Source organism: Schistocerca gregaria, chromosome 5 (assembly GCF_023897955.1).
Source record: "Schistocerca gregaria isolate iqSchGreg1 chromosome 5, iqSchGreg1.2, whole genome shotgun sequence".
Classification (NCBI taxonomy): domain Eukaryota; kingdom Metazoa; phylum Arthropoda; class Insecta; order Orthoptera; family Acrididae; genus Schistocerca; species Schistocerca gregaria.
The window spans coordinates 304812889-304839262 of record NC_064924.1 but is presented as its reverse complement, the minus strand read 5'-3'; the positions used below and the strand labels follow the sequence as shown (position 1 = coordinate 304839262).

The following is a 26374-nucleotide window of genomic DNA, read 5'->3' as shown; positions in this document are numbered from 1 at the left end:
TGCTTTGAGGGGAAAAAAATGTTTATCCACATTTATGATTATTCCAGAACTTTGAACCTGTTGAAAACCTGTCGTGTAAATGATGATGATGATGAAGATGATGATGATGATGATGATAAAGAGTTTTGGAAAAAATTAGGATATCATCCATGTAACAAAATGTAAATGCCAAGTCTTGCAGGACTTAATGAGTAAAATGCTGCCATGTGTGTGCTGCATTGTGGAGGTTGACAGGCACCATATTGTGTTCAAAAAGCCCAAATGGCATAGTTGTGGCATCTTCCAGAAAGCCCCTGCTCAGTCAACAACGTTGAAGATGCATGAGTGCCCCACATTTCAGTTAAGGTCCATTACATTTGGAACTGGGTATCTGACTGGAATCCTATGGGAACTGAGGCACCTATAGTCACAACACAAAAGACATCCGTGTGACAGTGCTTTGATAGTCCTCACTACACAAAGAATACAATACAAAAAAGACAATACATTTTATGCAATAGTATTACTTTTGGTGTTCAATCACATCACTTTTGTCACCACAACTGCATTATTTCCCATAACATGTTAAATGATTTATGTAGTCCCATTGTAATTTTTGACACATCCCTCTCTAGAGCTCTTCATATCTACAATGGGCATTGGTTATTGGATAAGCATGCTGTAGGTAACACAGTACTTACTTGAATTACAAAGTTTGATTTACATGTGCTACACCAGCACAACAGCTAATTTTTCACTTTTTACAGGTCTTATTTTTCAACCTCTGGGATTGAACTAAATATGGGAAGAGTGCCAATAGGTGGCTGTGACTTTTCTACTCATGCATATTCATATGATGATTATGAAAATGATACAAGTCTTTCACACTTTAGTTTAACAGACGAAGACTACAACATAAAGGTAACAAATGAATTCATACTCATTGTATGAATTTTCCATTCATTGCTACGTAATATGCTGGATTTATGTAGACCACATACATCAGAGTGTCAAACCTTGTGACATTCATAAACAGAAAGTTGTGTTCCTTACATGACAGTGAATCCAAATTAAGATTGTGAATCACATTTTAGGTCCAAAGAGGTTCAAAGCTTATTGCAGCAGCATTTATGTCTGTCTGATCTTGAGCATTTTAAACTTCTTTATCATGATTAGGAGAAACAATACAGTGAAATACAATTAAATAATAAGGATAAACATTAATGTAGGAGAATCATTAGGAGTGATGCAGGGTACAAGGAATAAATAGAGAGTGAGGGTGGTCTAACAACCAAGATTCAAATTCTAGTATGCTCCTACTAATAATCTATAGGTCTTTGATTATCTGCTGATTTATCTGAGAGGTCAACATCTTTGTCTACCACATGGAGGTTCAGGCTCAATATCTGGCATTCTTCTTTGATGGAATGATCTGCTCAGACTCAACAGCTACTTTAATGAGAAATGCAGGCTCCAGTTTGAAATGCCGACATTAACAGCCATATTGCTGCTGAGTAACGTCAGTGGCATAGTCAGAATAAGTAATCATTTTGTTATCCTTGGGGCCTGCTTGCAGAGCTAGTTTTTAGCTAGTTGTGTGGCTAGTAAGTCAGTTCTCTCATTCCCTTTACCCTGTAATGGCCCCATTGTTAAATTTGTGCTAAACATATTTCCACTATCACCTATTGCAGCTACCGCCTCCAGAGAAATGTGTGTTATTAATGGAAGGCTGAGCTGGCAGAACACCCATGGCATGCCAACAGATTCAGGAATGATTAGATGAGAAACATGACATACATCTGTCTTTTTAAACTTATAAATACATGGATATACAACTTACATAAGCATTATACAGAGTCCAGACACATTAATGTGACTGCTTCCTATGGCTGACATCAGTGTGTGATAAACATTCATAGATGGCATGTGGCAGTAGTAGCAATCAAGGTTATATAATGCATGTCAGGGTAGACACAGAAAACAGTACAGTCACCTTCATATTGCAGAAATTGAGTGATTCATCTGATGTCTGAAAGGGTGTGGTGATTCGCTTTTGGGCCAAGGTGGAAGAGTTTTCAAAATAGCTAAGCTAGTAAACTTATAGTGTGGTGCCAAGATTAAAGTATACCATGCATTCCAAAAACAGTGCTATCCAAAACCAGTGCTGAGACATCTTTGGTGCACCACAGACCATAGACAACAGAGGTGAATGACAACATAATGTAATTGGATAGATAAAAAATCTATTCTCCAAGTGGCTGCAGCTATAGTAGAATGACAGCTGCAGAGATGTGTACGGGTGAGTATATGTGCAACTATTGAGCTACTGACCGTCCAGATGAACCATGGGGAGACCAACAGTGTCTCCTCAATGACCATTCAGCAAGTGTTGCTACATATGAACCTCTGCGGCAGATGCCTGGTTCATGCACCCATCCATCATGACTACTGTTCATTGGCGACGAAGGCAGGAATTGGCATGTCAATACCACAACTGGACTTCCACTGAGTGGCAACAGGTGGCCTTCTAAAATGAATAATGTTTTATGCTCCACCAGATGGATGGCCATTGGTCTGGCTTGAAACACCTGAAAGCAAATATCCTGCAACAATAGTCAGAAGCATCCAGGCCAGAAGAGGAAATGTTACAGCCTGGAGAATGTTTTCATGGCATTCCCTGGTTGATATTGTCATTCTGGAAAGCACAGTGAATCCACACAAGTATTCATATATCTTGGGGGGTCATGCCCAGCCCAAAATGTAGTTTGTTTTTTCTCAGCATGATGGCATCTACCAGCAGGACAATGCAATGTGTCACATAGCTCACTGCACATGTGTATGGCTCAAACAGCAGCAGGATGAGTTTAGTACTCCTAAGGCCACCAAAAACCCCATATTTAAACCTAATCAAGAATCTGTGGGACCATTTCGATCATGGCATGGATCCTCAGCTGAGAAACATTATCTAGTTAGCCATGGCATTTAAGTCAGCATGGCTCCACATCACTGCTGCAGTAGTCCACTATGAAAAAAAGTGGTTATTCAGGCTTTTGACATTAATGTGACTGGGCAGTGTATAAAAAACACCAGAAAGTTGTATTCTAGTTGCTCACCAGCTGTAGAACTTATTTTATACAGTGGGTTACCTTAGTTTTTCTTATTTCCTTCTTTGAAGAAGTGAATATTATTTGTGTACTTTTTGTTAAGTAGTGTTTATAACTTTCTTCTAAGTTTTTGAATACTGTTCAAGAGTTGTATACTTTGCAATTGTGTTCACATATACTGGCTTCTCACATTTTTCAATGCCATTTAAAATACACCAGAAGTAGTTTTTATTCCTCTTGTTTAAATTTTGTGTCAACCAAAATTGTAATAGTGTTGATTTGTACAGCTTGTGATTTACAGTTGGTAATTTGATTTCTTGTTGCAATCCCCTTGTAATTTCTTAGTTAGTTGGACTGCATTGGTTAGTATCTTTTTTCATGATTTTAAATTGCCTAACATAATAGTAAATAGACAAGAAATGTGCTCATTGTGTGTGGACACAAACTTAAACAAAGAAGCTGTGCTAGCTACTGTAGGCAAGCTACTACCCTGAGCTGTTGCAGTGTTTGGATACCAGTGGCAAAAGTTGTATTTCTCTGATGCTGTTTGTCAGCCCTGGCAAACTCCATCGTCAGCACTTTTCAATGCACATCATGTGATCAGTTTTCCTCAGGATGAGTTTGATTTGCACATATCTGGACAGAAGATGAATATGCAAATTGGCTGCATGACTTTTCCCTTACACTTTAGCAATAAGTGCATGGTGCTACCCAGTGCTGACAATACATCTGAACCAGAATTAGATTTTCCACCTACTGGGCCAAAGGCTGATTTTTCTGCTGACTTTAGACAAGAAGAGAAGGTGGGTACATTGGTCATTGGGAGCTCCAGTGTTAGATGAGTAATGGAGCTTAGAGGAAAATAGTAGGCAGGCCAGGAAAGAATGCCAGTGTATAATCAATATGTTTATCAGTTTGCTGGGAGATCTCATATGAGATGTGGAGGAGGCTCTACCAGCATTTATTGAATGCATTGAGTGCAACCAGCTGTAAATTGTAGACTATGCTGGCATGAACAGCACTTGCTGCTTGGAATGTGAAGCTATCCACAATTCCTTGACATAGTTTGCTGAAATGGTTAAGACTGCTATCCTCACACACAGTGTGGAAGCACAGCTCAGTGTTTGCAGCATTGTGCCCATAACTGATCATGGTCCGCTGGACTAGAACTGACTGGAGGGTTTAAATAAGAGGCTCAGACAATTCTGCAGTGATCCTAGATGTGGATTTCCTGGCCTCCACTATCAGGTGGATAATTGTAGGACTACCTCAAGGAAAGCAAGCTCTAAATAATTACATTGATAAAATTTGTTGCACTTTCAAATTGTAATCATTATGTTCTGGCTTTCAGATTCCCTTGATAAAATGGGCTCAGGCTATCAGAGGTCAGAACTTGAAGTTGGTTGGTGCTGCATGGAGTCCTCCAAAATGGATGAAAACAAACAATGATTTTGTAGGATTTTCTCTATTAAAGGATGAATATTTCCAGGAATGGGCAGACTACCACGTAAAGTAAGTAAAATGAAATTTTGCAGTGATATATTTTCTATCTCCAACTACACGACAACATATGTTTCTTCATTTTTTGATGTTTTAGGTGCAATCCTAAGATAAAGATATCCTTAAGATTATTAAGCATTTCATATTTACTTCTTACACCCTGATATAATACAGAACATGATTTTCCATTTCTATAATAGTATGATATATAGTCAGAGTAACAGCTGAAACACTTTGATCCTGTAACTGCAACATATATAATATCACTGGAAGCAGGTGGTGGCCTTCTATATTTTAGAGTCTAGTATCCTTTTAGAATACTTTACATGTTGTTGTTGTTGTTGTTGTGGTCTGTCCTATGCAAATCTCTTCATCTCCAAATAAAATGCAGCAACCTACATCCTTCTGAATCTGCTTACTGCATTCATCTCTTGGTCTCCCCCTATGACTTCTTTAACCCACCTCCCCCCAACCCCAGTCCACACACACACCTCCATCCAATACTAAATTGGTGATCCCTAAATTGGTCTAAGAATGTGAGAGTGTGGTATGTCTACTGACCTCTTATTTGGTCAAGTTGTGCCACAAATTTCTTGTCTCTCCTATTCTATCCAGGACTTCCTCATTAATTATGTGATCGATCCACCTACTCCTCAGCATTCTTCTGTAGCACCACATTTGTGAAGCTTCTACCCTCTTTTTATCTAGATCATTTATCGTCCATGTTTCATACATGGCTACAGTAGAGACAACAATCTTCAGAAATTACTTCCTAACACTTAAATCTACATTTAACAAATTTCTCTTCTGCAGAAATGATTTTCTTGCCATTGCCTGTCCACATCTTATATCCTCTCTACTTCGGTCATCATTAGTTATTTTATTTCCCAAAAAGCAAAAATCATCTACTACTTTAAGTGTCTATTTACTAATCTGATTCCATTAGAACAATCTGATTTAATTCGACTTCATTCCATTATTCTTGTTTTGCTTTTGTTGATACTTATCTTACATTCCCCCTTCAAGACACTGTCCATTCCATTAAACTGTTCTTCTATATCCTTTAATGTCTCTGACAGAATTACAGTGTCAGTGGCTAACCTCAAAGTTTTTATTTCTTCTCCCTGAATTTTAATTCCTGCTCCAAATGCTTCTTTGGTTTCCTTTACTGCTTGTTCACTGTACTTATCGAGTAACATCAGGGTTAGGCTACAATCCTGTTACACTGCCTTTTCAACCACTGCCTCTCCTTCATGCCCCTAGACTCCTACCACTCCTATCTGATTTTTGTACAAGTTGTAAATAGCCTTTTGCTCCCTGTATTCTATCCCTGCAATCTTAAGAATTTTGAAGGGTGCATTCAAGTCAACATTGTCAAAAGCTTTTTCTATGTCTAGAAATGCTATAAATGTAGGTTTGCCTTTCCTTAACCTACCTTCTTAGAGAAGTCGTAGGATCAGTATTGCATCAAGTGTTCCAACATTTCTCTGGAATCTAAAATGATCTTCCCTGAGTTGGCTTCTACCAGATTCTTCTGTAAAGAATTCATGTTAGTATCTTGGAACCATGACTTATTAAATTAATTGTTTGGTAATTTTCACACCTATCAGCAACTGCTTTCTTTGGAATTGGAATTACTAGATTCTTCTTGAATTCCGAGAGTATTTTGCCAGCCTCTTACTTCTTGCATGCCAGAGCGAAAAGTTTTGTTATGGTTGGCTCTCCCAAGGCTAACAGCAGTTCTGACAGAATGTTATCTACTCCCAGCGCCATGTTTCAACTTAGATCTTTCAGGGCTTTGTCAAATTCTTCTTGCAGTATCATATCTCCCATCTCATCTTCATTTGCGTCCACTTCGTTCTATAATTTTCTTTCAAGTTCATCTCCCTCTATATACGCCTTCCACCTTCCAGCTTTCCCCCCTTTGCTGTTTACCATTTGAGCTGTTGATATCCATACAGCTGCTTCTCTTGCCTCCAAAGGCCTCTTTCATTTTCCTGTAGGCAGTATCTCTCTTTCCCCTAGTGAAACACGCTTCTAAATCCTTCCATTTGTTCTCTAGCAATTTTGCAGTTCCTGTCAATCTCATTTTTTAAACATTTGTATTACCTTTTGCCTGCTTCATTTGCTGGATTTTAAACATTTTCTCCTGTTTTGTTACATAGACAACCAGTTTCAGCCAGTTCCATGGCCATCTTCAGATCCATAATCCCAGAACCAATTTGTTGCATGGTCTGGGATTATGGATCTGAAGATGACCACTGAACTGACTAAAACTTGTTATCTGTGTAACAAAACATATGATCTATGCAATAAAGTGTTCTAAAAGAATACTAGACTTTCAAAAATAAAATAAAATAAAAGCACACCTTCACTGAGGACATGATAATGATATCTATTTGTCAGGGTACCTTTGTAATAGTACTATTTCTGTAGGGTACTACAAGAGAAAATGTGAAATATTGAGTATGAAATAATAAGAAGGGTAGGTTCAACCATTTGGCAGTGAAAACCAGAGTATTCAAATATAGTTCCTTTCATGCACTAGTCCTGTGTGTTTAAGTCCCTTCTTGACATTCCTTCCATTCACAGTGTTCACAACCATGTAACACAATAAGTACTCGTTTCAGAATATCTGTTACTAGTATTTTGTCATTTCTGCCAGTCACTGCAGGTGAGTGTGTGCATCTATTTTGTCATTTCTGCTAGTTTTGGATGGATGGATAAATCTTTGTACTTGATGGTGGCGTAACAACCACAAACTGATTTGTGAAATAAATAATAAATATTGTAGACTATTACAACAGTGTTGTGTGTGTTTTTATTCATGATGTATAAAATATTCTACCAAGAACAGATGGAACAGTCAGTCAATACAGTGCAATTATTGTATGGCTTTTTTTTTTCTTTCTTACTGAACAATTTTTGAGTCTGTCATAAATTATGTTACATTGTTGCACTATATACACTTTACTGTAGTATCTTGTGTATGTGTAAGTTTTAGATTAAAGCAACAATTTTTTTAGAAGAGCCTGAGAATATGTCTTTAGAGCTACTATTTTCAGTTAATTCTCAATGTTACAGATTTCTTGATGCTTACAAAAACATGGGCCTTGAATTCTGGGCAGTGTCTACTGGAAATGAGCCATCCAATGGAATAATTCCTATAAATAGATTTAATTCACTTGGATGGAGTCCAAAAAAGCAAAGAAAATGGATTGCTGAAAATTTTGGGCCTGCACTTCGTGCTTCTCAACACAGCAGCATTAAACTCCTTGTGCTTGATGATCAACGGTTTTTGTTGCCTTGGATGGTGAACCTTGTAAGTACTTACATTAGATTGCTGCCACATTTTTAACATATATTTATTTCATCTTCATATTACACTCAATTATTGACAAAATAATTAAACTGGATAGATAAAAAAATCTACTCATCAAGTGGTTCCAGAACTGACACATAAAAGACGGGTTTAATTGGCAAGCTTTCGGAGCCAGTGGCTCATTCTTCAGGCAGAATGGTTGAAGGGGAAGGAAGAGGGGTGAAGGTAAAGGACTGGAGAGGTCTAATAAAAGGGGTAGATTTCAGAAAAGTCACCCAGAACTGCAGGTCAGGGGAGACTTACTGCAGGGGATGAGAAAGAAAGTCCTTTCCTTCTCATCCCTTGCAGTAAGTCTCCACTGCCCTGCTGTTCTGAGTGACTTTCCCAAAATTTACCCCTTTTGTTAGACCTCTCCAGTCCTTTTCCTTCACCCCTCTCCTTTCCACTTCAACTGTCTCCCTGAAGAAGGAGCCACTGGCTCTGAAAGCTTGCTAATTAAAACTGCCTTTTATGTGTGAGTTCTGCCGGTGCTCGGTGAGTAGATTTTTTATCTATCCAATTTAATTATTTTGTCATATTACACTCAGGATTTCAATCTGATATTATATGCTGTCTTTACCGTGAATGCTATATTTATCAAGAATCTCTGACACAGAAAACAGTCCACAGGAGAAGGACATGGCAACAACAGCAAATGGATGGATGCACTTAATTACAGACCAACATTGATAATGTCTGTTGCTGGATCTTAGATCAAATTTTTCCTCAAAGATTAAGCACAGCTTCAGCATAAAGCTCTCATGTGAAACAAAACTGGATTTACTCACATGTGATATCTTGCAGACAATACATGCAAATAAATAGATGGAATCCATCTTCTTTGACATCCAAAAGTCGTTTGGCTTTGCACCACATCCTCAGTTAATAAGCAACATATGTTCAGTTCTTGGAAGTTTTAACTAGTAGTTGCACTGTAATTCCAATGTCTGACAAAATTGGAAGTAACATTGCCTATAACCCAAGGAAACATATTAGGCCCACAAATGTTTCCAATATACATACAAGAAAGGGTCAGTAGCACTATCAAATTGTTCACTGGTGATGCTGTTGTCTGCAAAAGAGTGTCTGTGTTGTATGATTATAAGAAAATGTGGACAAAATATCCACTTAGGGTCACGAATGACAGCTCTCTTTCAATGTACAAAAAAGATAATGCTCATACAACAAGAAATAAACTGATAGTGTCTGATTAAATGCTTAGTGGTAAACTTCTGAAGCCAATCACTTTATTTACATAATTAAGTAAATAAAATAGAAACAAACTTCCACATGTGAATAATATATTAAAAACAAAGATTCCAAGACTTACCAAGCGGGAAAGCGCCGGTAGACAGGCACAATAAATAAAACACACAAACACACACACACAGAATTTCTAGCTTTCGCTGTTACCTGTCATAGAAACTTAGACTGGATCAATGTGTTCTTTCTCAAGGAGCATAAGTACATTTTTTTAATAATTAAAACCTTCTAGCATGTAATAAGAAACATAACTGGGTACAGTGTTTTATTATTTAAATCATCACTACAAATTTCTAACTATACTATGAAAAGCACACGACTACTCTGCCTGGCTGCCGAGGCCAGAATGTGAACAACAGCATGTGATGGTAGAAGCCATCTGGGTGGTGGGGATGAGGAGGAGGCTGGAGTGTAGAGGGGAAGGAATATCAGGGTAGGGGTGAGGGATGGTAAAGTGCTGCTTGTGGGACCATACAGGGATGAGATGGGGAGAGGGTAGGGCAGCTAGGTTCAGTCAGAAGGTTAGATGGAGGGCAGAGGGGTGGGGGGGTGCAAGAAAAGGAGAGAAGTAAAGACTGGGTATGTTGGTGGGATAGAAGGTTATGTAGTGCTGGAGTGGGAACAAGAAAGGGGAAGGTGAGTGAAGGACACTGACTAACGAAGGTTGAGGCCAAAAGATGACTATGACTATGTAGGATATATTGCATGGCAGCTTCCCGTGTGCACACTGTACAAAAAAGCTGGTGTTGGTAGGATGGATCCAGATGATGCAGGCTGTGAAGCACTCATCAAAATGAAGAATGCTGTGTTGGGCAGCATGCTCAGCAACTGGGTGGTCCTTGGCCACAGTTTATCAGTGGCCATTCATGCAGACAGACAGCTTGTTGGTTGTCATGCTTACATAGAATGCAGCACAGTGGTTGTAACTTAGTTTGTTGATGATATGAGTCATTTCACAGGTAGCCCTGCCTTTCACTGGATAGTTAATGCCTGTGATCAGACTGGAGTAGGTGGCAGTTGGAGGATGACAGGACAAGTACTGCATTGAGCCATGGTTGGGAGCAGGATATTGTGTAGGTTTGGGGGCTAACACGAGACAAGTACTGCATTGAGCCATGAGGCAAGGGGTTGGGAGCATGGACTGTGTGGTGGTGGATGAGGATATTGTGTAAGTTTGGAGGCTGGTGAAATACCACTGTGGGCAGGGTGGGAAGGATAGTGGGTTGTACATACAATATTTGGACTCTTAAAAAATCCTACTAATTGCAATGGATTAGACATAGGCCAACCACTTCACACCAGGAATATAACAACAAAAATTGAATCAATGGATGGAAACCAGTAACACTGCACCAAGGAAGGTGAAGTTAGTTTCATCTTACAAAATTGTTAAGGCTTTCATGGCTATTTGTCGACAACTTGCCTGGCAGCATGTGTCTCAGTTTCTTCAGCAAATGTTTGTTTGATAAATTTTCTGACATTTTTCCAGCACTAATGGCTGGCATTGCGAAAACTTCATCCTCAACTGCTGGTGGGGAACTATTGTTGTGCTCATAACTGCTTATTATATGTACCTGGCACACCAATATCCAAGGGTTTTCGTGTGCTCATTTCCACTGCAGTTCTCCCCTTGCTATCTGCAGCGGTTGTCTGCTGCAGCATGGGAATCCAGGATCCATTCACATTGAGGTTTTCTTCTTTCTTGTTGAAACTATTGTCATGTTTGTGTATTTCCATAGCTTCCACTTGTTTAGGGAAGCTTTAGAAATACACAGACATGACAATAGCTTCAAAAAGAAATCCTCAAGGGAACACATTCTGGATTCCCATGCTGCAGCAATTGACCATTGCAGGGAGTAAGGGGAGAGTTGCAGCAGAAATGATGAAGGGAAAGCCCTTGGATGTTGGCAAGCCAGGTAAATATAATCTGCAGCCATGATGGTGACTCCAGTCCACCATCAGCAATGGAAGGTGAAGCTTTGTCAATACCAGCCCCTTGTACTGGTGAAATGCCAGGAAAATTATGAAACAAACTCTGGATGTATAGCCTGAGACAAAAGCCACCAAGCAATTAGTTTCATCTGTCACAAAGGATGGTCAATGTTTTTCTAGCTTCAAAAGTAGTTCTTATTTAATCACTTTGCAATGGGTTGAACAATAATTACTAAATTTCCTGCAAGTTTTCCAATCAACAGAATGTAAGAATAATCAAGAATTCCAAAAGAAACTATTAGGACGGTGCAGTTATGTACAAAGATGCTTTTCCAATGTGAAATGATAAATTTTAATTACAAATTCACACTTCATGGATAGAATCTACTCTCTGGAAAATTGTAAGAGAAAGTGTTGCGATCTTAAAGAAGGTCTGTGTTGAACATAAGTATGTTTAGCCTAAAAACAGCATTTCACATCTAGACAGGATTTTTCACCTTCTTATTCCCAATAAATTAAAACTGTCTAGTAGTTCCTACCCTTGACAACTATTATTTTCTACAGTTTCGTTCAACAATTTTTCTTAAATCATGCTTATTTTCAACAATGAATAATTTAATAATGAACAATTGCAGCTAATGGAAGATGAAAAAGTGCAAAACTATGTTGATGGTGTTGCTGTGCACTGGTACTGGGACACTTTTCTTCCAGCTTCACTGCTAAGCCTAACACACAACAAGTACCCTTCAAAATTTATTATAGCAACTGAAGCCAGCATTGGTAAGTTTTGGAAGGCATTTTTCTTGTACATTTATTTCTATACTTATCCTTTATTAAGTGTTAGACACAGAAGAAAACAGCAAAGAAAGTTTTGTGATATGATGGCATGTGATGCACAGGCAAACTAAATGCAAATGAAAACATGAAAAATCCAGTAAGTGAGAGTTTGGAAGTGGTTAAAGATGGATATGATGAACAGCATGACAGATTACTGTCAGCTTCAGATTACCTTTAAGCAGCATTCATAACAGGTTGTAGATCTAGTCCTTGAAACAGTATTTTAGTTGTAACAGGCTCTACAACCACCACATTTTGTCTGAATGATAACATTCTACCAAAGTGACTGCCACCCAATTAATTAAAATCCCTTAATTTTGTTTTCATTAGTGGACAATTTTTGTTGTGAAGCAATTTTTAAATTTTTGTAATGTATAACCATGAACATGGATCACACAACATTACAATTATATTACGTTGGCAGGACTTTACAATTACACGGACACTTAGTTTATCTAGAACTGCATTGATGTAGTATACTACTTTGAGTTTGAGAAATTACTGCTGTATGTAAAGCAACATCTGATCAGAACTGAAAACAAAATAAAACAACTGTGATCACAAGTGTTGCAGTGTATCATTCAACCTTGAAATACTATTGACAAATAATAAAATGATTTTTGTATTAGAAGCTGAAGCTAGCAAAAGTGAGTGATCTAAGGAGACATAGCATGAAATTGTTTTGGAAGATCATCAATTGTATATTTTTGAAACTTTGAAGACTGTGTAGGACTCCTATTGAATGAAGTACTAGTTGATATGAACAATATAAATACTTGTATTGCACTTATGTCTAACCAGTCTACATGTGAGAACCTGATTTTGTAGGTGTACAAAACCATACTAAATGACTACTAAAGATATCACACTAATCACTGTTCTTTTGCTCCACTATCTCAGCTTATAAAAATGCTAAACTATAAAACATACCACAAAATGATATGTATGTCATATCCATAAGTAATAATCGCATATGTGACAGTATGTTTTGGAAACATTTGAGTATGTTACCCAGTCAAGTTCTGGACTGTAGTACAAGTAATTAAGTTCTGTTTGAAATAGGAATACAACTTGAAGAACAGACAACATCACATTTGGTAGGAACGAACAGTAAACATCTTAGATTCATCACAGCTGCTTATTCTTATTTGTATGGAATGAATAATACACGATGAATAAGACCAACCTGAGAGGTCTGTTCGGAAAATTCTGGAATATTCATAGTTTTGTGCCAATGGTATGTTGAAGTGAAATGCAGTTGGACTGCACACGGCTGTGTTTAATGTGTAATTGCCAGAAGTTTCATTGTTGTATGTCTGTTAGTTACTGTTCAGTGTTGTATTGCATAGATTGTTGTCTCGCACAGTTTGCAAGTTTTGAGCTGACAGAGTTAGAAGATAATGCATCTGCATTAAATTTTGTGTGAAACTTGAGAAAATCTTTACAGAGACACACTAAATTATGCAGGATGCCTACAGTGGTGAGTGCTTAAGCTGCACTCAGTGTTATGAATGGTTCACATGATTTAAAAATGGATGGGCAGAAGTTAAAGATGACCCTCATTGAGGATACCCTTCTATGTCTACTGACACTGTCAGGAACATCAACAAAATTGTGCTTGTCAATCGAAGACTGCCTGTCTGAGATCTTGCAGAAAAATGTAACATTTCAGTTGGATCATGTCATGAAATCCTGACACAGCATCTTGGAATGCATCATGTTGCTGCCAAGTTTGTCCCATGGCTCATGAGTCAAGACCAGAAAAACCTTGTTTTGCAATCTGTGAAGAGCTTTTCAATTGAACAAATGAGAAAAAGGTGTTAAGAGAGTCATAACTGGTGAACAGATGTGTGTCTGTGGTTATGATGTGGAGACCAAGGTTCAATCTTCACAATGTCGGGAAAGGTTCTCCAAGACCAAGGAAAGCTCATCCGGTCAGGTCAAATGTCAAAGACAGCCTTATAGTTTTCTCTGACTTTCAAAGATTAGTACATCATGAACTCAAGCCACAGGGGCAAACTGTTAATTGATGGTACTATCTGAGGTTATGATGTAGAGACCAAGGTTCAATCTTCACAATCTTGGGAAAGGTTCTCCAAGACCAATGAAAGCTCATCAGGTCAGGTCAAATGTCAAAGACATCCTGATAGTTTTCTTTGACTTTCAAGGATAAATACATCATGAATTCAAGCCACAGCAACAAACTGTTAATCGATGGTACTACTGGGATGTGTTGCAACACCTGCAAGAAAATGTGGAAAGAAATGGCCTGAAATGTGAGACAATTTATGGCTTTTTCATCATGATACTGCATCTCTGTTGGGGCGTGCTAATGCACAAAAAACAAAATCACTGTGCTGCCTATCCCACGTACTCTCCAGACCTGGCCCCTGAAGACTTTTTTTATTTCCAAAGTTGAAAACCCATTGAAAGGATGAAGGTTTGCAATGATAGATGAGATGAAAGAAAATTCACAGATGGCACTTTGTGTGATCCAGCAAGACATGTACCAAGACTACTTCTGGAGGTGGAAACAGTGTAGGGAGTGTATCAATTGTGGAGGAGAGTATTTCAAAGGACACCATGCACAATAAGTAAAAGATAAGTGTAGAAAAATTTTATGGACAAAGTTCTGGAATTTTTTGAACAGTTCTCATACTGAGTGGATGGTCAAGATTTTACAGAATATCAGTTACACAGAAACAAATATACTGGAGTTAACAGTGCCATTAAAAAAACTGTGTACATTTTAAGTAATGCTAAAAAAGCTTTGTAAATATTGTAAAAAGGACTGCCCAGTCTGAGCAGAAATATTTGAGGTGCGGAGGAGGGTGGAGTGGGTAGCCGAAGCATGACAGTGGGGTAGTAGGTGGAGAATCTGGTGTGTAAAGGGAGGAGGTGCTGCCTCAGTTGTCTCCACATGACATGTTGTGCTGGAATGCAGGTTCTGCTGTGGATTGGCAAAACCATGAGCCAAGCTACTGTTGAATAGGTCAGATTTTGAGCTGAATACTTACACAGGTTTGATTCTGTGTATCAAAACTGTAGTGCACTTGTCACAGAGAAGTATGTCAAATGTTTGTTTACCCCTCTGTAATACCTTGTAAGGACCAGAGTAAGGTGGCTGAAGTGATGCCCTTGTAGTGTCATCATGTAATGTTATATACTTGCAGGTCATCATTTCCTTGTGTACAAAAACATTTGATGTTCCATGTCACTGTGGAGGTGGCATCCTATGCGACTCATTGAACCATTTCCAGCAGTTTAGTTGTATTAGGTAAAACCAAAGGGTCAACAAATTCTGCTGGGAACATCTACTTTTCACCATATAGGATCTCTGCCAGTAAAGCCTGCAGATTCTCCTTCAAGGCACTGCAAACACTGAGAAGTACCCATGGAAGGGCCACCACAATTTCCACTGTGTCACTTCTGTGATGTTTTGAACATGCAGTGCCACCACTCCAGTGACCATTGTTCTGTGAGTGGTAAGCAGCAGTGCAAAGACACTGAATTCCACAGAGACCTTGAATTGCCTTCCCTAGTCCATTGTTATTGTGGTGAGGCAATGGAAATGTGTGATACACACTTGCACTAAGGCCTTACGTTGTTATCTCAGCTGTGATGTCTGATATCAACACTGCTTCGAGCCACCATGTGACTCTGTCAGCAGCTGACTGAATAGAGTTGTAGCTACCATAATCTGGGAGTGGTCTGACTAAATACAAATGTGTATGTTGTAACCTACCTGCCAGATTGTCATATTGGCCAAGGCCTGGGCTAGAAGGCCTACCTGTTTTTGCAGCGGTGGCATGCAGTGCAAGTATGGATCCAGCTCTTACAGCCATCCTTTAGGTCCGGCCAAACAAAGCAGTCTATTACGTTTGGTTATCAAATACAATAACACATACAAGTCTTCTCATTTGAGATGGAACCAGTGGTCTAACTTTCCCTGTCGATGTGTTGCACCAAACTTGTTTTTGTGAACCAGAGAAGGGGTGATACTCAAACTTGAGCACAGAGCTCCAACAGTTAGTAGATGGTCCCAACAACCATTATGGTTATTTTCTCAGAAACTGACAGAGTCACAGTGGAAATGATTTGCATTTGACGGAGAATTGTTATCACAATTTTCACATCTGGTGACTGTTATCACCAGAAATATTTTGTGAATACCGTACTGTAGTACTGAAGCACATGCAAAATTTTTGTGCATGGTAAAATCTGGTGTGAGGTGTAAAATTAGTTTTATGTTATTTCAGTTTTACATGCCATAAGTAAACTATCAAAATTTTACTACCCCATATTTCTTTTCATATGAGTGACACACCCTGTTATGGCTGGGAAAAGAAGGGAACCAACGGAAAAATGCTTTTATTGATGTACAAAAAATGCAAATATGCTTCTGTGTAAAAGACTGTGATTGAGAAGTGGGGCACCAGGCACCTTATTCTACCCTCCTCAGAATCTTTAAAAAAAATTCACAAATGTTTTGGCATGCAAACATATTCACACTTTTTTGACTGAAAGAGGAGACAGTTGTAGTGGGAAAGAGACAGAAAAGTAATAAATACTGGAAGATAGTACACAGTCGTTGTACTATAGAGAGAGCAAAGGAGACAATGGCAGTCTGGGAGAAAAAGAGGGACACAGCGACTGAGAAACATAATTGACAGGACAAACCAGTGCTAGGAAAAGAGTGATGAAGACAGTGCCAATGGGAGAGGAATAAACAGATGGAGAAAGTGGAAGTGGATGAGAGCTGGTGATAAAGAGAGGCAGAGTCTATGACAACAACAACAACAAGGAGAAGACACATAGTGACAGTGAGAACAGAAAACAGCAATGGGAAGGAAAGAATGAGATAGTAGCAGTAAGAGAGGGCAAGACTGAGACAGTGACATTGAGAGGAGACTGTAGTAGTAGGACAGAATGAAGAAGACTGTGGCTGTGAAATAGGAGACAATGACAGTTAGAGAGAGAGACAGAGATAATGACAATCAATTGGGCTGAATAAGTGAGAATGGACAAGTGAGAGTTGGTGGGAATGAGTGGCGTACAGCAATGGACTAGTGGGTGTGAGCAAGTTAACAGTTAGGGGAGCTTATGGGAGTGAGAAGTAAGTTGCACGCTAGAGTGTGAATGTGTTTGTGTACCAAATTGTTTGGGAACATTTTTAAAGGTGCTGGGGATGGTAGAATTAGGTAGCTGGTAACCCACTGTTCAGTTGGTCTTTTAAACAGGAGCATTTTTTATTTTTTTGTGCTTGGTAGGAGAAATTTTCCATTGGTAGAATGTACATAGGAAAATAGTCTAGTGTTAACCAAAATATATAATTGGGAATAACAGAACTAAAAAGTTAAGGTGCATCAGATGGATCTTGTTAGTGTAAAGACATGCAAACATGTGAAAAGTGCTAGAAAGGTGAAATATAGTTTTGGATTGTGCAGACTTATATGGAAGTATGTAACCTACTTCCAATTACGTTAGAAGTAAATAAAATTGTGAAGCATGGGTGAAGCAATGTCCATCCCCAAAGCACAATATTTAATGTCATTAATTGTTTAATGTTAGGAACAGTCTTGCTGAACAGTTCCTGTTTGAATTAGTGGTAGTGTAGGTAAATACAAGTAATATTTCTTTTTTAAACTTATGTGATGTATGTAGGGAACCAAAGTTTCTCATTCCTTTTTTGCATCACATTTAACCATTTTTCATTAGGAATCTTCATGAATTTGCTTGTCAAGAATACAACATAAAGAAACAAGCAGGACAAACTTGGATGCGAAAACTTGGAAGACCACTATGGATGGAGAACTCTAGAAGAGGCTTATATCCAGCAATGCATGATAAATGATTGTTAGTGATGAAATTTATGAAAATGTGTGCAAACATTATGAAGAAATGTGATGCTGAGTGTGCATAACCCCCACTCCCCTCACCACCCCTACCTACCTGCTCTGCCTGCATATGAGAGAAAAATGCTTGTCACTGAATTTGTGTTATATGGCTATCTGTGTTCTGTCTCATCAGAAAACAGTACAGCAGTTTATAAATGTCCTTGTTGTATCTTTTCAGGTGACAAACCATGGGATATAACTAAAGTTGTGCTTGGTGAATGGTCAAGAGGTGAACAGTACATGGCTGACATAATTCAAGTATGTTATTCTGCTTTCAAAACTACACTAAAGATCTTTAGAAGTGAGATGGTGATACAGTTGTAACTAAGATCTTCTGCACAAAGGACTGCATTTCTCTGTACTAAGCATTTTTAACATGACTTATTATCTTAAGTTCTACCCTCAGATTTTTCTGAATGCCTAGTGTATCTCACCTGCATTTTCCGCAGTCATTAGAAAGTGTCATATTATATATAGCTTACCATCAGTTATGTGCTACTTAAATATACAGTGTACATGCAAACCCTATTATATGCTACTTAAATATACATTATACATGAAAACTCCATTGAAAGGCACTAGACGTGATATCAGTCCTTGGTTGCTGAAGCCTTTGTGATTCATTTGTCTGTGTACAGTCTTGGTAAAATCATTTTTCTGTTGCTCATTCTTCAAATCGGGCTGTGAGCTGCCTCACAGTAGTCTGTGGGTTTCTCCCTATGGCTCTGTGGAGACAAGATGATCTCTATTGATCCACGACTTATGGCTGTCCCACTACAATACTGAATGTTCACTGTATGTACTGCTGACTTTACAAACCTGAAATCATATGTAATCTCCAATGTGCTATGACCCATGTGTCTTGCAATGATTATCATCCCACATTCAAAGTTGCTACAAGCCCTAAGTTCATTATGGACCTGTCTGTAACAGACTGTTCAGATATCATAACTACACTCAAATGATATGCTGCATCTAGTCACAACATTTGAGCATCATGAACAGCACTTCTTTACATGGGACAACTCATCCTGTGAATTTTGGCTAGTCAGTTTAAAAGACATTCATAGAATGTATGATTGATTTTTATGTATTTTGTGTATACTCATTTTACATTCAATTTCTTATACTTTAAGCTAGATGCAAGACTGTAATACAGAACTCAAGATGTTAACCTACCTTAAAACAGAGATAATACTGAAACCTTCATCTTCCTGTAGACAAGTAAAAATGACAACACTGAAGTATTTGAATGCTCAAGGAATAAGCATTTTGTAACCAGTGAATAATTCTAGTTTTCCATTAAAAACATAAGCCTAGAACAAAAAATTTTCTTTTTACTAGCTGAAAAAATCCGTTCATTTTCTGTGAAATAAGTGAGCTCATAAGGTTAGCTTGTGGCCTATGCAGCAAACTCTTGGAAGAAACCATCAATATTATATCATTGTCTTAGTACATCTTCACCATGCAATAATGACACAAAACACTAAATACTAATTAGAATTTAATCAATATGTACATTTATTGTGTAAACATTTTCCCTGAATCTCATCTTCTCATTGTGAATTTGACATCAATATCAGTTATTTTTAACTTTTTCAACATGTCATTCCCTTCCCAGCACCACCTTCACTCTTGGCAATGCTATGAGTGTGTTACAAACAGTATTTTCTCCTAGATTGTAAGCCATATGTGCATTAAGCTTGGTTGAAATTTTGCCTAGCCCTGCAGATTTACACTTACTTGTCTCCTCTTTCACTCCTTTGTCTCTTCATCTTGCACCTTCCCCCCTTTACCTCTACACCATCCCTAGGAGCATTAGTGGTGTCTTAGTCCCAGTGTATTATTATTATTATTATTATTATTGTTATTATTGTTGTTATTATCCTTTTTCTCCAGACCGGAACTGATATTCATAAAATTTTCTTGAAATTGCTCACTGATTTCCAGAGTAAGGCTGTAAATATCACAGTTGTATGTATTTGGGACTGCCAGTCAGTCAGCCCAGGAAACTATGGATTCAACAGTAATACCTTTTTTATTAGTTTTATGGCACATCTGTCACAGCTCCACCCTATCCCTAGTAGGGCTAAGGATATTTTCCCATGATAGTAAACTTTTCATACACAAAGTTATAAGTTCCAAAGTTGATTGAAATTTATTAAAGTGTTACATGTCACCACTTTCTCACCAACATCTTCACCTCCATCCCTACTTCCACAATAATAATTCTGGGGTGCCTACTCCCCATGATAATTACCTCCAAACAAAAAACAATACCAAAAATGATATAATTATTTACAATTAAATTCAAAATACAGTGACAAAAACCACACTGATAAAATTGTACAATGTTGTTACTGGTACCAGGACTGATACAACATAACAGATTTGAAACTAATTCCACAGTGTATTTATTCATTCTCAACAGCTCTTGTGAAATTGTGTGACCAGCCTTTTCTTCCTTATTCTGCTGAGATGCAATTGTGTCTGTCACAGTCACTAAGGTTAAAATGCAATACATATGATATTCGTAATAAACAGTGTCATTTCTAGTATCTTATTGTTTTGACATAATTTTCTGTTGAGGTAAATTAGGTACCAGTTGATAAAATCTGCTAGAGATGATGCTTGCTTCAAAAAGCCACTAACTTCTCCTATTAACAGTTCCATACCAATGCTAGTTACCTCACATAAATCTAGTATGGCTAAGTGATGTATCAAGGAAATATTTTAGTTCAAAGGACTGGAATTCACGCATTGTTAGCTTGAACTGGCAGAAGATGTTCTTTGTTGATGATGCACATTTTAGCGATTTTGACTGAGATAAACTTGTCCTGCAGTGTTGTTCTTTGACATGTCAGTGTAGTAACATCTAAATGAAAAATTTATAAATAAAAGCTGACTTAGGAATTTTCCTTTGTGTGAGACAGCCTTTGCTGATCTGAAGTTCAAGATTAACATATTTTACTGTTTTCATCCTTCTGCATAGTCTTTTATTGATTTGTTTGTGATATATTACGAAATTTTGAACACTCATGAGAATCACAAGGATACTCGTCAAGTATGTGGACCTGTGCCAGACAGGACTAACAGGGGATATTGAATGTATATAGAAAAGGGCAGCATGAATGGTCCCAGGTTTGTTGAATCCATGGGAGAGTGTTGCAGAGATACGGAAGGAACTGAAATGTAAGACTCTTGAAGATAGATGTAAACTATCCTGACAAAGTCTGTTAACAAAGTTTCAAAAACTAGCTTTAAATAATGACTCTAGGAATATAATACAATTCCCTACATGTTGCTCACATAGGGATTGTGCAGATAAGATTAGAATAATTGCTGCACACACACAGGCATTTAAACAATCATTCTTCCCACAGTCCATTTGTGAATGGAACAGGAAGAAACCCTAAGAATGTGGTGAAGTACTGTCTGAAAGAAGCTGAATAAATATTCAGCCAGATATTGATAAAATTTCAAAGTGGTGCAAAGATTGGCAATTTACTTTAAATGTTCAAAAATATAAAATTGTGCACTTATCAAATCAAGAAAAAAAGAAAAACCTAGTATCCTATGATTATAGTATCAACAAGTCACTGTTGAAAGTGGCCAACTCATACAAATATCTGGGAGTGACATGTTTTGAAGGTATAAAATGGAATGATCACATAGACTAAGTCATGGGTGAAGCAGGTGGCAGGCTTTGGTTTATTGTTAGAGTGTTTGGGAAATGCAGTCAGTCTACAAAGGAGATTATTTACAAATTGCTTGTGGACCCAGTGCTAGAATACTGCTCAAGTGTGTGGGATCCATGCCAAATAGGACTGACAGAGGATATTAAATGTATGCAGAGAAGGGCAACATGAATGGTCACAGGTTTATTGGATCTGTGGGAGAGAGTCACAGAGTTCCTGAAGGAACTGAACTGCAAGTCTCTTGAAGATAGATGTAAACTATTCTGATAAAGTCTATTAACAAAGTTTCAAGAACCAGCTTTAAATGATGACTCTAGGAATGTACTTCAATCTCCTACGTATTGCTCACATGGGGATCATGAGGATAAGATTAGAATAATTACTGCACACACACAGGCATTTAAACAATCACTCTTCCCACACTCCATTTGTGAATGGAACAGGAAGAAACCCTAAGAATGTGGTGAAGTACTGCACTCCATATGTGAATGGAATGAGAAGAAATTCCAATAACTCGTCCAATGGGATGTACCCTTTGCCATGCACCTTATGGTGGTTTGCAGAGCATAGATTATGCATATGTAGCAAACAATACTGGAGAATGAAAATCTACTCTATTTGTTAAATTATATTTGTAACATGTGCAAGTCACTTTCTAACAAAACTAGTGAATTTTAAATAAGACTTGACAAGTATTTCTTTTTCTTACAGAAAAACCTCTGTGATTCTTCAATACTTTTACCTCCATAAAATATTTGTTTTAATACATATCTTCAGTCAGCAACAACATACCAAAAAATGGAGACTAATACCTTAATCTAACACATTGTTCCTTTTTTATGTTTATAACAGCCAATAATGTTTATCACCTCCTCCTTCTCCCTTCCTCCCTTATTCCAATGCTGCTATTAATACTCGTGGCAGTTTCATAATGACATTCATGCATCAATGTGGATTCTTTGGTATAAAACTGTACTAAAGTAAACACTTTTCCAATTCATCAGAATGATCACCACCACTGCTACCAAAGTAAGGAACAAAACAGCAAATATCCAGAACATAATAGAGACAAGGGTGATTTGTATAGTGCTATCGTATGATATATTGGGACAACATTAGAGCTGCAGTGATCTCAATAATTTCCATACAAATCTTGGCAACTAAATTTATCATCCTTTTTTGCCTTAGGAGCCTCACAAGTTCATTAAAATTATATTTACAGGACTTGACACACTGGGTCACTGGTTGGATTGACTGGAATCTTGCTTTGAATCCTGAAGGTGGTCCTAACTGGGTGAACAACTATGTTGATTCTGCAGTTATTGTGAATACAACAAGTGATGAGTTCTATAAGCAGCCAATGTTTTATGCTATGGGACACTTTTCCAAATTTGTTCCTGAAGGATCAGTGAGAATCAGTATTGAGCCAAATGACAAGAGTGGACTGAAGAGTGTGGCATTCAGAACTCCAGACAATGCTACAGTCATTGTCATGTACAATGAGTAAGTTTCTTTCTCATTTTTCATTCAATGAAGAAAAATATTATAAAAGATATTTTTTGAATTTTTTCATGAAATCAAAAATTGCTTAATAGATTACAGGAAGTATGCTTATAGTATAATTATATTTAATGATCTAATATGGAAATGATACTTCCAGTTGTGTCATCAGCTTTTCACTTTAAGAACTGTAGCTTGGAATTAGTAAAAAAAATAAATAAATAATATAACAGTAGTAATACCAAGTCAGAGACACAGTAATAATGATGATAAAGAAAAACATCAGTGTTTGTTTAGGCCAGGAGGAGTTAAAAGTGATGAGAGTTGTTTATAAAAATTGGGAAGAGGGAGGGAAGTACAAATAGAAAAAGCAAAGAATTGGATAGGCTACAGATCAAAAATTAAAGGGGGGGGGGGGGGAGGATGGAAGTGGCAACAAAAACTAGGAATTTTGAATGACTGGGATTTACTCTAAGGACATTTCCTTACTGATCACTCCAGAAAATCTTATGCTTTTATAGGGGTGGGAGGCAGATCCTCAGGAGGTGTAGTTGATTGGATCTAGCCTGGTGTTAACCATTTGTGGAAAATATTCAATCAGTTTGTGAGTGTAACTACAAACAACAATTTGACAACAAGTTAATGATAGATAAGGTACAAATTCAGACTGGATAAGGATGGGGAAGAAAGATGGCTCTATTCCATTCCATCTAATAGGTAGTCAGAGTCTACTAAAAATATGACAGATGTGTAAAAAATACTGCTGCTTTCACAGGTGATTACCATTTACTCAGCTTGAAACACATATGGTAGGGTTGGAGTATTGAGTGATGGGTGGTCCATAGTATAAGACATCTGGGGTTTTCACAGATTAATATGGTAACATATAGGGGTAGAAATGACATTAGGGTAAACCAATACTGTATACAGACTGAGTGAGTGATGGAATTCAGAAGGCCATTCCTCTTTCCAAGACATAAAAAAATAATTGGAAGTTTTAGCGCAAAGTGTTGTGAGAAGGTGAGTCCTTACCATCAAATGCTAGCAGTGGTATGGGGAATGTGCAGAATTTAGAAGGGTAGAGATGAAGAATTTGTTTGGAGATTTCTTCACCATCACTCTTCTTGGTACCCATCCTTAGATTTCTAGCCTCTCTCCCACTAATTCTCCTTCTCCTTTCTGCTCACAACCTGCAACAGTGTATGTACTGGCACATTGGAATCCAGATTGGGGTTATAGTTTTTCTGCTGAAAAGGCAAGCAATGCTCCATAGAAATCGAATAATGCGGAGTAGTTTTGATATATTCATGTAGAAGGATGGATCATCCAGTCCTTTTGTTTCATTTTATGAACTGAGTTTGTAACCTTGATCCTGATATATTATGTGTGAAACTGGGAACAATTTTTGCTATAATACCAACATTGCTTTGTTGTGGTCTGATACAAGTAACTTTGTACACAGAGTTTAACAGAAATTTGAATGACTGGGATTTATGAACTATGAGAGCAGCTATAAATGGTATATTAAATTTTACACTTAAATCCTAACTGTATGACATCATTGCCATTATGCTTTCTTATCAATGCAAGCAATAATTAGAAATACTACTTAGGTATTTTTAAAGTTCTGTATGCACTTAACAATCTGGTTGTACATTTTCAAGATACTGTTTTAGGCAAAAATATATACTGTTATAAAAACAACATTTTGTTTATTCTTCTTGTATATTTTTAACTATTTTTTTCCTTCTAGGAAAAACAGTGATACAAAGATACAGCTTGTGGATCCAGACCGTGGCAACATTGATCTTACCATCCCAAAGCGATCTTTCAACTCTCTTTTGTACTGGTGATGTGCTTGAAGAAAGACTTAAAATGTGGGATAACAGAGATAAAGACCAAAGATGCTCAGGAGTAAACTATTTATTGAGTGTTTTTCTTTATAAAAAACGTTAGACATCACTCTTTACTTATGAGATGCAAAAGACTGTTATTAATGTGCATATAGTCATACTATGTTGTACTAGGACAGTAAAATACAAAATACATTTTTACTACTAAATAATAAATGTAGCCTTTTTCGTGACAATAAGAAAACCAGAAGTAAAATCTATGACTGCATAAATGTATGTAAGCAAACTGACAACCTTCAAGAATGTGCTGTTATATATCAATTGATTAAAATCAAAAGTACAGTCGAAGTGAATTGTGAATTGTGGTTTATTAGTCTCATAACGTACATAATCTAAATCATCTGATTCAGGTACAGGAGACACGTCAAAATTTTGGTAATGTTTTACCATATACATACAACACCTGATTTTAACAAATGGTACCATAACGATAATACAATATAAAACTACACATACAATAAAAAACTAACAATTAATTTCAACAACTGATTTTAACAAATGGTATCATCATAATAATGCAATTTTGTTACACATACAATAAAAGACTTACAATTAATTACCCTTTGCTCAAATTATCACGTCATCCTCTATGAATTCTTCTACTGAATAATAGCATTTACCCCACAGAATCTGCTGCAGCCTTATTTTTAGACCCTCTGTCTTCATATTAAACATATTTTTGCCCATTAGCTTGTTATATATTGTCATCCCCATAGACTGTGGAGTTCGTGCATATAATTTCAAATGGTGTGTGGGTAACATAAAATTATTTATATTTCTTGTGTTGTATGTGTGGTTAAAATTATTTGCCTCAAATAATTTTTGTCTGCTGTGCACAAAGATTATAATTTCATAAATGTATATGGAGGGAACTGTTAGGATTTGCAGGTTCCGAAATAATGACGACAAGATTCTGTTTGTAGTGCACTACACATGTATCTTATAATTTTCTTTTGCAGTTTCAGTGTTTGAGATACACTACCTGAATTTCTCCAGAAAATGATACCATACCTAATGACAGATTCAAAATAACTATGATATGCTATTTTTTGTGTACTGATGTCAGTAGAGTTTGCTAGTATTTGCATTGCAAATGCAGAGCTGCTTAGTTTATTTGATAGTTACTCAATATGTGTACTCCAGTTTAAGTTGTCCACATTTAGTCCTAGCAATTTGACTATGTTAACTTCTTCCATAGGATGATTGTGATGATGTATTTTAAGATCCACACAAGTTAAGTGTTGAACTGAAATATGTTAAAAAATGACAGAAACCAAACTTCTTGGTTTATGCATGCAAAATAAATGCAACTCTAGGACAACACATATGGAATAAGATGATCCAAAAACTGTCACTGAAGTTACTTCATAAATAAAAAGAAATTGAACCT

General features: G+C 37.3%; 1 protein-coding gene across 1 annotated transcript in view; it reads left to right on the top strand.

The window, feature by feature from the left end:
* LOC126273158 (lysosomal acid glucosylceramidase-like) overlaps positions 1-25284 on the top strand; it is a 124076-nt gene extending 98792 nt beyond the window's left edge. Inside the window, exons 5-11 of the mRNA XM_049976624.1 lie at positions 747-900; positions 4435-4595; positions 7668-7905; positions 11775-11919; positions 18052-18131; positions 22794-23074; positions 24825-25284. Coding sequence (XP_049832581.1) covers positions 747-900; positions 4435-4595; positions 7668-7905; positions 11775-11919; positions 18052-18131; positions 22794-23074; positions 24825-24924 — 1159 coding nt within the window. The 3' untranslated portion in view covers positions 24925-25284. The remainder of the gene's footprint in view (positions 1-746; positions 901-4434; positions 4596-7667; positions 7906-11774; positions 11920-18051; positions 18132-22793; positions 23075-24824) is intronic.
* The last annotated feature ends 1090 nt before the right edge of the window (positions 25285-26374 follow it).